Source organism: Anopheles funestus, chromosome 3RL (assembly GCF_943734845.2).
Source record: "Anopheles funestus chromosome 3RL, idAnoFuneDA-416_04, whole genome shotgun sequence".
Taxonomy (NCBI): domain Eukaryota; kingdom Metazoa; phylum Arthropoda; class Insecta; order Diptera; family Culicidae; genus Anopheles; species Anopheles funestus.
In genome coordinates, this window is record NC_064599.1 from 13,664,110 (window position 1) to 13,681,481 (window position 17,372).

General features: G+C 40.5%; 1 protein-coding gene across 6 annotated transcripts in view; it reads right to left on the reverse strand.

Moving 5' to 3' along the window:
* Nucleotides 1-17,372, reverse strand: part of LOC125769833 (glutamate receptor 1-like) — a 56,063-nt gene that overhangs the window by 27,057 nt on the left and 11,634 nt on the right. For all 6 annotated transcript variants that reach the window (XM_049438725.1, XM_049438724.1, XM_049438720.1 and 3 more), the window contains exons 3-4: nt 9,470-9,622; nt 6,636-6,893 (exon numbers count right to left, since the gene is read on the reverse strand). In XM_049438725.1, the coding sequence (XP_049294682.1) occupies nt 6,636-6,893; nt 9,470-9,622 (411 nt within the window). The remainder of the gene's footprint in view (nt 1-6,635; nt 6,894-9,469; nt 9,623-17,372) is intronic.

The window sequence follows — 17,372 nt, forward strand, 5'->3', positions numbered from 1 at the left end:
TACACGGATATAGGGGCGGTAGGTGGTTTTGATCTTCGCCCGCCGGAATGCCAAATGGGACCCGGTAATGGGGAAAGTTTTGTACGCCCACCTTGCGGCCGGGTCTTGTGCATATCCAGCGAACTGGCAAGATTGGGAAGAAAATATTGCCTTTCACCGGATGCGGTTTTTTGCGACGGTGCCTGAGGCAACAGTGGAGCGTATCGTGTCCGGACGCTCGTGTCTAATCATCCCTTTTTCCACACCTCGATACCGTCCCTCAAGCTGCTGCTGGTTCCCGCAGCAGTTGTGATAAGTTTTACAGTAGCTCATCCCAAATCACCACATCAGATACCAAACAGGGCCACCATTCATGGTCATGTAGAGCGGCGGCACAGCCTCGTGTACCTTGCAACATGGTTAGCAAAGCAAAATTTCACTCAAGTATGTGGTAGATGTTTTACCGAGTACCACCAAGTGTATCAAGCAACATCAAAGATGTAAAGTTTTCATATTATTATATTTCTGATTACCTTATTCACAATGCCACCCGCGTACCGAGTGCCCCACACATACCCCACGTGCCATTACGTGCCGTTAGTTGCTGAAAGTATTTGTCAATGGGCTCTTTACGCCTGCTTCCAGAAGATATTAAATACTTTACCATACGCTCATGTACACTCGGCGTTACAATGTAGCTTTTGTGTGTAATGAATATTAAAAACCACAACCGAACGGCTAACGAAGCTGGAAAATGTTTCCAGCAAAGTCACTCTTGTATTTTCTTTCCTTCCCCTTTTGTACTGTTTGCCATGTTAAGCCTTTTTCTTCCTTTGGTGTGATGTATCAGGGAAGATTTAGAATTCCTCGCTAGAATATGAATGGAAAAATTTCACGATGAAAAATGTTTTGTTTTTCATTTATTCTCCACAGAAGTGTTGGATGGAAAATTTGCTTCCATAAAACGGGATAACAGAAACGGGATATCGTTTGAAAACTTATAATATATATATGCGCGTGGGCTTCACTTTTGGGCATGCTTTACATACACATCAAGAACGTTTTCCTTGCTTCCCGTGCGTAGATGAATCAATTTAACGATGATTTATTTAGCCCGCTAATGTCACGGATAAAGCGGCATCGAACCGAACTGTTTATGTAAAGCTTTCATCTTATCGCTCGCTAGTTTCCTTTTTTCTCCGCCTCCCCTCCTGTCTTTGGTGTGGTTTTGTGTGTAGACTTTAGCCTTTTTGGAAACATATGAGTTATGAACGGTACGAGATTAGACTGGTACTAAATTTACATAATTCTTCCTTTTCCACTTGAGTTTCTCAGCCCGCATTACCTAGCAGCCGGCGTGACATGCATCATGAGTGATGTGTGTAGCACGGTGACTCGTCTTATCGCACACCCGAAGCAATAAAAGTTATGGTATTAAGCTCTTCCTACCATTTCCGGTGATAGCTTCGGTGAACCGGGGGCCGCTAGGCCATCACAATTTGTAGAAATTTGACTTTATCAGCCACTGATGATCTGTCACAAAGTATGGAAACGTGTTTTCATTATCTACGATGTTCGGTTTTTCCCTTTCAGTAAAAGCCCGCGGTTTTTCATTTTCACTGAAAAGCCCCCGTATGTGTTTTAGTATGAGAAACTGGCTTCTGTATGATGTACAGAACTTGGGGGGCAATGGATGAGAGCAAAAAAAGAACGGCAAGCAAATAGCACATCGTGTTGGAATATGTAAGCACATGACATGATGGCTCACAGCAGGATTTGAGCGAGAGCTGGTATACAACATGGGGGAAAAAGCACTACATAAATCACGGTACTGATATGTTTAACATAAAACTACAATAAATATTGGAAAATGATGGCCATTTCCTGGAGTGGGATTGACTATCAGTGCAACACTCTGCGTGCGTAGACGACACATGCTGGTGAATGTGTGCTGAATGAGGATTTATGTGTACGCAGTACATAAAGCTTTTTGAGGCAACTGGTGTTATCTACAAAGTGTATTGCTTTTGCGTCTTAACGTTTCAATCCAGCCACTTTTGCCTCCAGCAATATCCCTTCCTAGTGCCAGTTTGTTTTTATTCATAAAACGGATGACCTAACCTTATACGTTCCTTATGGTAATTTGCATCGAACATGAATGCAACAGAAACGGATGAACAATTCATTTTTTGAAAGGTGAAACGGATATTTGTGGCACATAAAGCTATACATTATAGCTAGCTGCAGATAAAGATGAGTTAGTCTACTTTTAACCACAAAGAGTACGTGTTCTGGAATAGATCATCAAGAACTTAATAAAATTCAATGTATACATTGTAAACTTTAGTGCACCAAAGGCTTGAATAATAATTATGAGAAACACTCGCTACACAACGCACTTCAGCAAAAGGATCAGCTTGGCTGGTGGATTTAAATTAATGCAGTGTGAATACTCTTCGGTGAGATGGTTGCCATCGTTCTTTCGACGTCATGACAATTTACAGTTCATAGTGTGTGTGTTGCTGGTGCTAAAGTTTATATTGTTTCTGCTAAGTGTTAATCACGAGTCTTCACTAGTTTCGCATGCATTTAGCTACGCGAACCCGAACGGCATCTCCAGACCATTCCTTTACGCCCGTTATTTCCGTACAAATGTCACCGTAAAACGTTTGTTCAATGCTGACTGTCACTTCAAAAGTCATCACTCTTTCGGTGAGCTTCTCAGCACAGAAACAACGAAGGAATGGGACGGTTTTGTAGGTAAGGACACCGAAGCACCATTCAGCGAATACTATTCATCTACTTCCGAGTGTCATATATTCACATTCGAGCGTTTGATGAAGATGAATGCGGCCCGAATCCTTGGAACGCTACTGCTAATGTCATTTGAAGTTGGACCGTTGTGTGAGCTACGCATGTGGGCCATGGCACGGCAAGTCCCATTCCTTCTGGTGGTGGTGAGCTAGACAAAGGACGCCGAAACTTCTGAGAAAAGCTGCATGGGATGGTACTGTCGTGAGGTAATGTAAAGCAAGGTGGGATATATACCTGACTGGTCATATTTTTTTTGCTTCATCCTTTCTTCTATCAAAGCACAACACGGCTGCCATTCTCGGCAGGCTTTCGAAGGCGGTCCACGGTACCCGCTTGCTTAATGTTTGCATTTGTTCTTGGTTTGTGTTTTCTTTTCATCTCGCGCTACTAACAATCCTGCTGGAAAGTACGCACACCACAGTCCTTGACGCGGATACCGACAGCAAATGGTTGCAAAACGGATGAAAGCACCCGGTCGGATCTGCAGTCTAAACATTGCAGCATCGACCCGCAAATGGTCGGGACCAAGTGTAACAGAAACATGGGTGCGAACTAAGCACAAATGAGAAATACTTGGGGCGTTTATGTTTTTGGACCCTCCTTTTTTGGAAGGATGACTTTTGGTTTTAGAACGACATGGGATGGAGGGATACAGGGAGCAATAAATTTCATTCGTTTTTGGCCGTTAAGTAAAGAACTGTCTGCATTCGAGTGAATCACTCTGCAATAGCTGCAAACATTTTGGAGAATTTTCGTGTAGATGAAAATGCATTTTCAATCTAAAACTCAAAAGTTCTCAGTGAAAAGTTTACAAGACTTTCACAAAACTTGATTTCTATAAAATTCTCGCTTGAAATCACACAGTAGAGTGCAAAAATAGAAGTAAAAATGGAAAAGACCTGATTGTTATTCCTTACCCGGGAATCATCTCCATTTTTTTCTACAAAAATGTATGTTATACCAACACTTGTCATAAGAAAAAGTACTCCAAGTCCTCTTTTACTTCCATGCTACGATGCCTATTTTTTGCTTCTCGCACCGACAACAACCAAAAGTTCATCTGCAAAAGAAGGCAAAAACAATCTACTTAAACAGTACGCACCATGGCACATCGCTGTGATTTATCAGGAACAGCAACACAGCAACACAAGACAGAAGATTCAGAACTACGGAAAAAAGCGTTCTGCCTCTTCCGGGGAACACTTTCCCCCACGGGTGTCTCCTTCTCGTGTGCCTGCGACTAGGGAAATGAAATTTGTCGACTGACGGAAGACTTGCAAACTTTGGTGCACTTCCACGTTTCCACAGCACTGCCGCACACCAAGCCACCGGTGTGTAGGGACAACGTTGCACGGCTGCTTGCAGTAAGCCAGTGATGAGTGCCAGACCCGGATTCATGGAATATTAAATCCGTCGCACAGTAAAAAGGGTGCTAAAATGTGGGACAGTGATGCTAACCAGGGAGGGTTTTTGGTAGGATGTCCTGCCCGGTTGTTGCACCAGTTCCGGTGCTTAACTAGGTCGGGAACAGGAGGAAGGAATGGCAGCAAACGTTTGCACGGAAATTATGCATTCGCTTCGGAACCTGCCCGTCACCAGTAAGGCTCAGCGGTGTTCTTTTCACTCGCAGAACTTCTGTTGCGGACGGACGCTTGAGTGGTGATTTCAGACACAGCTATTGCGTTTAAAGCAAACAGCAAGTAATACGTATAGTCCGCTTTTTTTGTTTTGTTTTGTAGCTGCGCAAAGAATTATCCTACTCACTAGAGTGCAAGGTAGATGTATTGTTGAAAGCATCAAATTAAGATAAAATGTTCAGCTCATCGCCTTTGCAATGGTGGAAAATGTGAAAGCCTTAATGTTTCTTTTATTTTCCTACTCGTAACAAGCAAACTCGACAAATAGATCCTAAAATTAAGGTCCATAAAATGAAAGCTGTTCCAATGAACAGAGCATCAGAGCAAAATAATTGCCCCAACAAAAAGCATGCTCCAGGTTCTCTTTGCGATAAAACTTCCGAACCAAACCCGGCTTCATTTACGATCAGTTTTACGGACGATCGATTGGCAGGGCAAGGATGGGCTGGTGCAATGAAATGATGAAACAATTATTCACCTCTCTCGACGGATTTCACCATCCCGCAGCATTCTGCTCGGTGGTTTTTGGGCTCAAAAAGCTGGATAGAATAAACTTTCATCCCCAATGGATCACTGTCGGTGATGCAGCAAGTGCCCGGAGGGTTTGTTGGTTGTCGGTAAAAGTTATTGAGTGTAGCTTCCATACCTACAATGGTACTTTGATCGGTTTGTGCCGGTATTAGAGAATATTTATTGAGAGCATGTATTTTTAAGGCCTCCGTACCGGTATCGTGGTTTCAGGGCAAGAAAACTTCTCTCGGTAGAAATTTATGGCCGATGAAAGTTGTTGCGGGCGAATTGTTTCATTCTGTTGCACTGTTGCAAGTGGCAGTAGAAAGAGCGGCACTGTTGGGGAGGGGTGAGCTTCAATGTCGGTCTAAGCGTATATATTTTGCTAGAACAACCACACAGCCAAGCACTGCTCTTCGTCTTGCAATTGAAGTTTTGATAAAGTCTGCACATGATAGGAAGGAAATTGTATGCGCAAGCGGTACTGAGAAAGCTTCTAAAGAAACACCGGAATTGTATATAAACTCATTGCAAGTGTGGTTGATATTGAAGGAAAATATTATTCCCATATGCTGTGGTGCAATTATTTTGCCTAATCGTGGAACAACATACGAGACCTGGTTTTGTGTAGGATTTGTCATCAGGATTTCTGTATCATTGTACTCTTCTTCAGGTCGTTAAAATATTTTTAAATGTTGTTTTTTTGTATTCCAGTTAAATATGTGGAAAAAGTATACAAAATCGTTCTTCAGCAAGTTCATTTTTTGAAAAAATAAACAATTCATTTTATGTGCAATTCTGCTTTTTATGGATAAAATGTGCAAAATTCGATGCCAAGAAAAAAGTTTTCTGACTAGCGAGTTGAAAACCAATAGCAATGCTTGATGCAATTTGCTTGATCGCTCGTTCAATATAAACTAAACAAAACAAAAATCTATTCTACTCTTACGACATAGAAGGAAGGCACTGAGCCACCCTATTGTTTGTTCTACACATTCGAAACAGTGAAAAGTGAAAAAATCAACTTCGATATGCAAAGTATGTTATTGTTCTTTTTTTTTCTCTAATGCATTTGGTGTACCAGCAGCAGAAAAATGCTTCTACAATCACTTGTTTGATGGACCTTTTATTTCACACAGTGTACACTCAGCTCTAAAGACATGATGTTTGAAGCAGTTTCGCCAACCAGAAGTAGAAGAACTCTGCATAACTCGGGTTTATAAAATAGTGGAGATCGATTAATAGTGTATTAAAAGGTTTTTTAGTAAGCTCTGAGCTGTAAAAAGAAAATATCTGATGTCTATAATTGAGATTGAGTTTTACTTATTCAAGTATATCTAAAGTTGTAATTTGAGCATTTGTTTATTTATAGAGAGTTATTTAGATAAATTATTTTGTATTATTTTTTATGCTTGCGTCAAGAAATTTCCTATGAAACTGAGCTATCACTAAAGATCATCTCGTAGCTTTAGGGCATATTATGGTATGCGTGAAATTGTTAATCTAATAAATTCCTTTCCGGAGTATTTTATAAGCCGCAATGCACGCTGTTTTATGAGGTTGGCGTAGAAATAGCATGACTCATACACCAACCCCGCGTTTGACACGTCTTCTTGACACGACGACGAGAAGAGTTGTAGCATGCAGTCGATGATACCCTGGGCTAGAAAAAATAACTAACCAGCTCTAACTTACCGTCGTGCGAGTCGTACATGTAGATGATCCGATCCCAACCATAGTAGCGCACCGTATCGATGATGGCCTGATAGTAGTCGGGCCGCATGCTGATAGCGAAGTCGAGAAAGCCGGACGACGGTGTGAGAACCTTCTCCGGGAACCAGGGCGTCACGAATGGCATCTGGAAGGTGTTGCTGTACGAGTGCAGCGTGTCGAAGGAATCCGGCGAGACGGCTCCAAGCATTGAGAAGACGCCGCGTGAAAATTGATTGCAAACTGTGAACGGAAACGGGTAAAGAGGAGGCGTGAGACGACATGATACAATGTTTGCTGGATGTTTGATAAATTTACTTCACATCACGTGAGACAGTTAAGGATGATCAAAAGTTAGCAGACGATACTTTTGAGGGAGTAAATGAAACAACATGGAAACACATAAAAACCGAACGAAATGGGTTCTCGTAACTGAGCTGAATTTCTCTTAAGTAAATAAGCGTTCATCAACTGCGTCACAGGTGCTTCGACGCAGGGTTTGGTAATATTGTAAGACAAATTGAATTATTATCCAAACATAGGCCTACATGAGGTGTTTCTTCCACGTCGGATGATTACGTTGGCCCCCATCGGTACGACTTTTATCGATCATCGAAACTAAAGGGCACGAGGCTGTTTTTCTTCGGAGGCTTAGAATATTGATGCACACTACATGAGCTGAAGCTGTAGAAAGTAATCCCATTACCGTGTTCACGCCCGCCATTTATGCCTGGGAATTACCGTGTTACGGATGTGTTTTGGATGCTGTTGGAAATGTCAGCGGCAACATCAAAAACCCCGCTTCGCACCACATAATGCGCTGATGAAACAATATTATATGCCTCCGGAGGTTTCATCATAGGTCGATTGGATCGATTTTATTGAATTGTCGCGAAGCGTAATTTGGCAGCTTGATTAGCAAGCTCAACTCTAGCTGTTGGGTGTGGTGTTAGAAGATGGTAAAGCTGTCGGCAGGAACTTAATTGAGGCGGAGGTCATACCCAACATGAAATAATCCAGCGTTATGTAATGAGAATTTATAAAGAAATAAGACTAAGAAAGTCTGGTCAAAAAATATGTTTAAACAAAAATGGGAGTGTGTTATATGGCTGAATGTTGTTGCTTTGTTTTGGGAATACCAAATTTTGCCTTAATTAAACAAAAATTGTCTTTTTATTGTCTTTTGGGCAGCTTTACCACATTCGTGAAATTTATAACTTCCAGCAGACTGATAATTAAACAAGTCCTGTTATCTTCTTACTGTGGCATCATTAAAGTGGAACAAAGTGAGACCGCATAAATTATACAACCTTAATTGCTTTTTCTCGGCAAGCCGGAAACTCTTTTGTTCATGTGCTCGTTATTCAATTAATGCAAAACAAGTCGCCTAAATTTAATTTCATCTGCTTTGAGCATGGTGATGTATCCGCTAAAGGAACTCGTGAGGTATCCAATATTTTCATTGCCATGAAAATGTCGCTGGGCTCGTATGTGCGCTACTCCTTTTTTTCTCCCCGTTTTTTCCAAGCGATGACGAGATGAGGTTCCGCTCAAAGACACAGAACGAACTGAAAAATTCAATTTATTTCCTCGCTCTTTTGGCAAAACATTTGCACAAAGCGTATGCCCACATGAGGCTGAAGATACGTGTTCGGTAGGAAGTGTTCCAAGGCGGATTCTTTCCTGCGCTTGTTGTTTGATTTGCCTTTTTTCTGGAATTGTCTCGTACATTTTCATTATATATTATTGTTTTGTTTGTCAACCAGCTTGATACATTGGCACCCGAAAGCACTCTCTACCTTTAATTCACCGTTACGCCTTTCGGTATCTTTGGTTGGGCTGTTGTATACAATGGAGTTCAATGGAGTTCCACTGATAGTAGATGGTTAACTTCCACCGATGGAAGCATCCGAAAAATGTATGAAAGAAAGCAGTGTGGATCGTGCCGACGACGAAATCACTACCATGGCAAGAGTATCTGTTTCTTGGCACGCAAGAAATCGCAATATCAGTATTTATTGGGTCTATTCTGTAGATGGAATGGTGAGGCTGTATTCATGAAAAGCCCATTGCTATGAAACACTGTACAGTACAGTACTCCAAGTTGGATGTTGATGTGAAAATGTATGAGATTGCACGACATGCCTCCAACTTTGCTACGAAACAAACAATGAAAAGCGTCCGCCTCGTGTTTAGATTGCGGTTCGTAGTATCAAACAAAATTAGTGTTGTTGATTTTCCTTCGTTCACCATCATTAGAATAATATGAACGTCTTCCAGTGCTTTCATCGTCGACTAGATGTAAAATGATGAGTGTTTGAGCGCTGTCATGTTTTTACATAACTTAGTTAATTCTTGGCGACTAAAACTAAGTAGAACGCTTTGTCAATTTGTGTTTTGAAATTACGATCCAAATCAAACATTACTATACCATTTGCGGTTTTATTTATTCGCTCGAAATATAGCGAGTTTGGAGCTTCATTCGCGACTGTTAGGAAATAGCGATGTATTTTTCAACTGCAAATGGAAGCAAATTACATTTTCTCGGAAAACAACGTGCCAGCGTTGATGTGCTGTTTGGGAAGAAATAAATTGGAGTGTGTCAAAAAGGAGCAGTTGAAATTTCGAACGCCCTTGGAGATGAGCGCGTAGGATGAATTTGGAGTAGGAAATTGAATTAGTGTCATTGTCTACAAAACATTACCACGGCTGGGTGTTTGAAGCAAAGTGTATGTTTACAAAGAAAGAGAAGCTCAACAAATAGCTTTGTATTCTTCCCCAATGTTTGATTGCAAACAGTGTCCCACGTGTGTACTTACTGAGTTTGGAGAGCTTGAATGCATCTGCCGTGTTGATGACGTCGACGTACGCCTGTAGTTCGAACCGTCGGGCAGTAACGTTGAGATTATGATTAAGCATCGCAAACTTGAACGCGGACTGTATCTCATCGGTACCCTGCTCAAATATTGCACCTGTAAAGAAAGCAAATAAAATGATCATTAGATCATTGGTAGGCATGTAACCGTTACCGGACGCGTTTGGTAGCCAGGTTAAGGAAAACAATTGCTACGATGAAAAGCAGATCACGAGCTATTTGCTGTTAAATTAGGAAGGAAATTGCTTTCTTCTTTGGTGGTGACTGTGCTTCGCCATGCTCTGGTGCGGTCGTAGGGCGAGGGGATTATGTCAGCTGTAACAAAACATGCCTCGTTCACTTTGCCTGTTAATGCTGTAATTGGAATGACAGTTAATTTGATGGTACCCCAAACCGGTCCCTGCGGGACTGAAATGCGAGCAATGTGATGCTTCCGTTAGCGATTTTGCGGGAAAATGTGGTAGGCGGATGATTTCATTCATCAGCGAACTCATTTCCATCAGCCGTATCTGTTGCTTGAGCCCTCGGTACTCTGGGTAGCTTCTTGGCGGAAAATGGCTTTCTAACCTTTGTGATTTCCTGCTACCATTTCCTGCCGTTCATGGACGCAACGGAAACAATGCAATGGCAGGGTAAACAGGCTTAGCATTGGGGTGGAAAATCTTCACCAAACAATTACACCAAAAGTTGCAACAACAACAAAAAAAACTCCCTCTCACTTGTTACTGTTAAGCTTACCTTCTGCCCACCGTGGGAGCGGTTGTGAAACCAAACAGAAAACAATTTCCGGCCACCGAATCTGGTCGTTGGAGATACACAGGAAATAACCTTCACCGAAACGGGTGAAATCAACCAGTACATCCTATTTTGGTGAACCCAATGATGGGTCCAATCTTTCGTCTTACAGGCAGGTTTTGTTACGCGTCTTACGACACAAAGGATATTTGCGTAACGAATTTTGACGCTTCGTGCTCAATTTTGGGGAGATCGTTACCTTGATCTTTAATTCTTAATAGCTGACCACAAGCTAAGTTAATCAAATTTGCTTTATGGAAGGGAAAGCACCAGTTATACCTTAATCAATAATAAATATTACATTCCCAAATTACAATTAGTTGTGTTAATAAACATTTCGCGAAGCTTACTTTGAAGGTTTTTTTTTATGTCACATGCGTAAATGCTTTTTCAATTCCACTCCTGCCAGAAAATCCTACCTTTTGAACAATCAAAACTTAATACTATTTACCATAATTTAATAATTACATCATCACTGTACAAACTTAACTTTCATCACTCTCATGATGTCACAATCGCACGAAAAGACACATCGGAACACATCGGTTGTTGATGGATGAGCAAGAACCGTACGGCGTATGTAAACAGTCATCACAATGCTGATCAGGCTTTGCTATTTAGATAATTGATTAGCTTCCAAATATGCGAAGCACATTTGCTTAATTTTCTTCCAAGCGTCCCAAATGTATTAAAGCCTAGAAAGCTTACTCTGTCCTTTTGATACAGAAGCTTTAAAGATAGTAAAACTGTTGTCATGCTACATTCAATTTAAATTCAACGTTCATCTAAACGATCAAATTGCTGCTCGCGTGCTCCGGTTAAAGTTCATCATTTGTTCCATCAGAGCGAAAGGGGTTAATTTTTTTTCTTCTTGCAATATCGAGTGACGATAATTCAAATAAAAATTCCTCCGTACGTGGGTCTAGGAGATATCAGTATCTTCCTGTATTAGTGATCCTGTCGCTCTAAAAAGGAAAGAGCATAAATGGAGAAAACAAAATAATTCTTCCTTGCACGTTTCGTGCTTTAAATGACCGGTGCAAGAAAAACGAACAGAAATTAATTAAAATTTCAACCGCCTCCGCGATCCGTGAAGAAGAATTTATCCTCGGCGATACTATCATTCGTAGTGGGCGCACACGAAACATTCACCATTGCCGGTTGAATGTGGTGGTGAATGATGAATTTTGCAACAAGCGCCGTGTTGAGCAAATCGAAAAGGTCGCTTGCACGCGGTGTGTGTTGAAAAAGTCGAACGCTGACGTGACCGGGGAGTGGCTAGATAAATACGAGAAAAGCAACGGAGCAAGACAGAGCACATTGAGCCGGATGATGCTTGGAGTATCGTTGGCCCTCCCGCGGGAGCGTCCGACTATGCCTGGGAGGTCGTTTGAAAACTCGAAAACCAAGTTGGTTATGAAAATTTAAACAGGTTCACTAAGTGTGCCGGTGTCGAATAATAATTTTGCAATTAAGCCACCATTAAGCGCTAATGCTACTGAATTGCCCCGGTTCGTGATAAGAATTTAATTAATATATACCGCCAGCAGTAGGGGACCTTTGACAAGATCAGTAGTTCGATCGAACGATGACGATAATGGGGAAAAACTCGGCCACAAATTTCAAGTGCCCAACAGCAAAACATGACTTTAAATGTGGAATGTTTTACCATGCGAAAACAAAAGTCATGATAGTGCGAATGGGAATCTTTTATGCTGTTTGAATTAATTTACACTATTTATGCTTAATTAAAAAGATATTTTGATGTATAAAATAATTATCATATTTCGATAACGCTACATAGTCTGTTAGGTAGTGGTCTGCCATTTTCTTATGTTCTATGGCCTCGGCCAATAATTACCGTTGTTTCGCAAAATTTTAAAGAGCCATTTTGAAGTAAGAATTCTCGCAAATGGCAATAAATGTGCCGGAAGTAAGGGTTTGGGTGAATGGCTAAATGCTAAAACCATTACCATTATCATTCCGATGCCAGCGACCAGTTGCTGGAGATCTTTCCGAAAGCATTCGCAGCAACACAATGAGCGTAGGACGCTCATTTGCGAGTCTGTATTTGCTTTGGGATTAGAGTGATAAACCTTTTATTAAGGGTGAATGTAAACAAACGGAGAGCTTAAGCTGCAATTTGAATAACTATTAATTTTACAATTTCTTCAAGTGGCTCGAAACGTGTGGCCAGAGTGGGAAAAGGGAATACAAGCGGCAAGTGGTTGCTGTCGCTCTCTGTTGTCTTTGTCAACGTTAGCTTTAATAGTACTTCTTGGGGCGTTTAGTCATTCGTTACATTCATCTTTGACCTATTTGACTTTGGACAATTTGCATTTGGGAAGGATGGTTGCTACTCCGTAAGCTGTACACATCATTTAGTGGATTGGGGTTGATTTTAAGACGAACAATAACACTCGAATTGAGCAATTAAGTTTACGATCTCTAGCAAGTTCATTGTTGTTTGCAATGATGTGCAGGATAAATGGGGAAAAAAGTTACTGGAGAAGGGTTTCAGTATTGGAAACAATGTTTAGAAAAACATGTAACAAACTTTTTTTTTTGTACTGGAAGGCACTGGTTAAAGGTGAATATTTCAAGGTATTCTTGAAGCGAGTGCCTTAAATTTGCATTTAAAATATATTTTTTCTTGCATAACTCTATTGCTGAGATACTTTAAGCTCTTTTTTAATATAAAGTTTATGTTAAGGTAAGTTCCCAGTAAAAAAGGACATTTTGCGTGACAAAGCCTTACCCCGCTTAGTTTGACTCATTCAGCACCACCGGAGTTGCGTTTCATTTAATTAATAATGTTTCCCATTTTAGGAAACTTCACCGCCGTGTGTCGACCCGCTTGCAATCCAATTTAGGTGACATCAACCCAAATGTGTTTCTACCTGGATCGATGAACATCCGCACAGAAAGTGCTAGTGGCACTGGTCGGAATGCCCCGGAAGCTGAAGAGCCAATGAGTCACAACTGACCAAATTTCCTTCCTGTTGTGTCGTACCGACCGTGCCCGACCGTTCATGGTGAGACCGGTCGAGAATCTCACGGACCACATTATTCGATTATATCCAACGGATGCGCATTTCACATTAGCTATGCTGTGCCTGCGCCTAGTGTGTGGTATGAGTGGTCCGCATACAGTGGGCTTTTTGTAGTGGAGCTCTCGGCAACATCGTACGATGACCGGGAAGCGTCATCTAATTGAAGGTGATTTGTTGAGATAGCGTTCGAGTTTTTGGGAGGAACCAACGAAACTGGCTCATAAAATATTCCTTCTATATTAGAGCAACGTGGACGAATTTCGCGTGATACACTGGCACTATGTGTCCGCAAAAAATGTTCCCAGGTGAAGCAGAAGGCGTGTATTGTTTTGAGCCTGGTAAGGCTGAGTGGTAAGTGTTGGCGATGTATTAGAGGAGTTATAAAATATATTAGAACAAGAAGAAAAAGGCAAACTATATTATTTTAGAACATTTTTATCGTACGAGTTTTCATTACATTTTTCTTTCGCTTACTAACGAAGTTTGGCCAAAAAAAACTCCTCCGTTGTCATCAGAGTTAGCAAAGGTGTCTGAATATTTCATCATTATATGGGTACTACCACACTTCCTGCCTGTCTAACATTGCAGTAAAAAATAAGCTCTGATGGTTCCTAATTTAGATTGATGATATTTAATTAGTTGCACACGTTTGCCACTGTTCAAGCCTACGTTCAACGCGATAGACGATGCGTGTAGGAGTAGGTTAGTGAAAAAGCACATGCGTGTTTGCATCATCCAGTCGGAAGTCGATGTTTTGGATCAACCTAAACGTGTGGGTTGACGATGATTTTTGTCGAGCTCATCCGACGATTAATGCTAAATAATTAGCAAAATCTTTAGTTCTTTGTTTTCGTCTGATATGTCTTTGGTGTTGGTGAAAACCGATGTGGGTGAGGTTCAACGGTTGACCCTGAAATGAGGCCTCAAACAGGATAGCATTTTACACCACACGCTGGTGGTAGAAATGGGTACTTGATACGATTATTCGGCAAATCATAAGTCAACAATTTGACAGATCTCGATTGAAATTACTGCCGTCTACACGATACGATTTTTGCTAGAGTTGGCCAATCTTCTTAGCCAGAAAAGCCTCGTAAAAGGCCAACTTTGGTGGGAAACACGAATCTTTCGCTGATGTCTGACCTCAAATGTGAGAAGAAAGCAAACCTTAAACAAAGAATTGTATCGTGAGAACACGAAAACACATTTGTTTCAGCTGCCTGTGATAGTATGTGTAAAATTGGTGATCAAAGAATCGTATCGTGTAGGCGGACCTTTACATTTTTTTTAAACAAAAATATGTTTAAAAGTTGTCGCAAAGGTTATCCTCAAGAATTAACTTAAAATGTAATCTTATGTAAAATTTCTTAAGAAAGTAATAAATTTAAACTATCAGTCAATGGCGAATAATTGAATGTCTCCTTTGTCTCGCTCGCCGATATCTCGCAGTGAATGGACGTAAAATCGTAAAATAAAAGTACCATTTTTCGATAACACCTTTTGAGCATTGACATTTTCTAGCAGTGATTTATTTCCCGCAACTAGCAAAAGCGCTAAAGCGGCACACATTCCGCACAGTGGAAAAAGTTTCAATAGAATTTGCTGCCCGTACCGGGTGAGTTCGAAAAAGCTTTCAGGTGGTGATGAATGTCCTTTGATTGTGAAAGCTTTAAACTTCGACCGATAAGATTAATGGGAATTGGCTAAAGCGCAATAAAAAGGTTTACTTTTTCAAGGATAATGAAAAATGTGCAGCTCGTTGGGTGTTTTGCTTGAGAGAGAGAGAGAGAGAGAGAGAGAGAGAGAGAGAGAGAGAGAAACCACAAGCTTCGATAGTGTAAGAGTGGAAGAGAAATAAAGTCTAGCAATAAGAAATCAACTGACATGAAATCATGTTTAGTTACTATTGTTAGATGCGAGAAAAAAATCCCTCCCCATTTTCTACTCCGCCCCCTATATTTCTGTTGGAAAACTTTTTAACAATCAGCAATAACGCCATTCAGAATGTGGAACAGTGAAATAATTTTTTGGAGCTTTTTAAATCTGCATTGAACAGTAATTGCGAAAACAAAAGTGATTAAAAGTTCTGCAATTAGTATTTTGTTGGGACTGTTTATCATCTACCATAAACGCCATTTTCTCGTTTCGTCCCGTGAACACGTGTTGAGCTTAGCGTTTGGAAAGTTTAAGGCAGCATCGTGTCAAACATCTTGTCTGGTCGCAATGGAGAGAGTGTGAGAGAGAGAGAAAGAAAAAGAGAGAGAAAGAGAGAGAAAGAAGGAAAAAAACACAAACAAAAGAAATTCAATTTTATGGTACAAACCTTCCCCTTGGTCTTGTACGAAAAAGTTTGCGTACCCCTTGGGAGATTTAAATGGCCAGTGTTGCTTATGGAAGTCTTGCCCATGGAAAATATAACGCAAAAATCGCACCGCTCTGTTTAGCGCGAAGCACAAGAATTGAAATAAAAATCTGCAACGTGCGAAACAACAGAAATGAATTGCGCAAGAAGGAATACGAATTAAGCAAAATATAAACACTCGTAAAACACGCAAATCGAATTGCGGTGCGGTTGTGAGCAATTGTGCGATGTTTGTACGGTGGCGGAGGAATATGCGCCGGATGGATGAAAAACTTTGTGATGGCATTTTGATTTATTTCTATCCTAGCCAAAGCTCTAAATGTGCAGAGGATCGTTCGCAAGAGTTTTGCTTTCCATTCCTTCTTATTCGCTCATGTTCGTCATGTTTTGCGCTAAACGGGACGTCGTCATTGCAGCCTTTCATGAAAACGGGGAAGGTATTAAAAAATGCAAAACCAGCCCTAGGTACCTGCAAAATATTTGCTGCCGGTTGCTTTATTAAGGCTTCGTGGCAAGTGATTGGATTGCAGCGGTGGCTAGTGAATATTGAATAGAATGCATTATTTTGATGCTTGGTCCTTGGAAGTTCTCGCCATCTCGGCGGTACTTTGAGATGCAAATTTTAATTGAATCAATTCAGCTGATCGATCGGTAATTTGTGCGAACCACACGGGTGACTTACGCTTTTCTGCAGCGTAGTTTTGAGCTTTTTACTCGGCACATTCCTGTGATAGGATGAGGAGGCAAAATGGCTAACAATTTCATAAAATTTTAGTTTTTTTAGCATAACAATGAAGTTTTAGTAATTTCTAACAACAATTTGATGTTTTGTATTAATGAGTCTCGATTTCTATTATCTTTTTCTAATTTAGTCATATCATTATTATTCAATGCAAATGCGTTTAAAAGTATACAATCGACATTATTCGTATTCGTACTGATTTCAAACTCTCTTTTTTCATTTCCTCCTCTTCTCTCTTTTCGTGAGATCTCGCATCCGCAACGCCATCCTGACATTTTTATTGACCAATTTCATGTTAAGCAAATAACAAACAGAAAAGAAATCCAACATACTAACGAAATCGAAATATTGTATAAAGAAAGCAAACACGGAGAGATGAATACAATTCCAATTGACTGCGATTTATTCAGTCGTTAACAGGCCGTTACCATTCTGGACCGGAACCATATCTGAAATAGTGACCCGAGTTTAGAAAAAACTTCCTAACTTGGAGTTAATATTCTCAGGCACTAAGAACTACCATAAAGTTTTTTTTTGCTAAAATCAAAATGGCTTGTAATGTTCTACCACAAAACTATAGAGCTGCTTTTTGAAAAAAAGGAAAGGGAATAAAATAAAAAAAACACATGTAAATGCGGTGAACATTAAATGAAACATTTATCAATAAAAATGTAATTCCATTCCAGAAGCCAAGAAAAATGATCATTAAATAAAGGAAAAAAACTGAATCAATAAAGCGTTCATCCGTGGTAGGGTAACGTGTGACCTCAACGTTAACGGGTGTTGTTAACTTTATCAACATTGATTGATGTTTGTCACAGAGGCGTGATAAAAATCGCTTAAATGGAAATTTTTGCTCCAACCATGCGAAAGTACTTTGGCGCGGTTACTATCG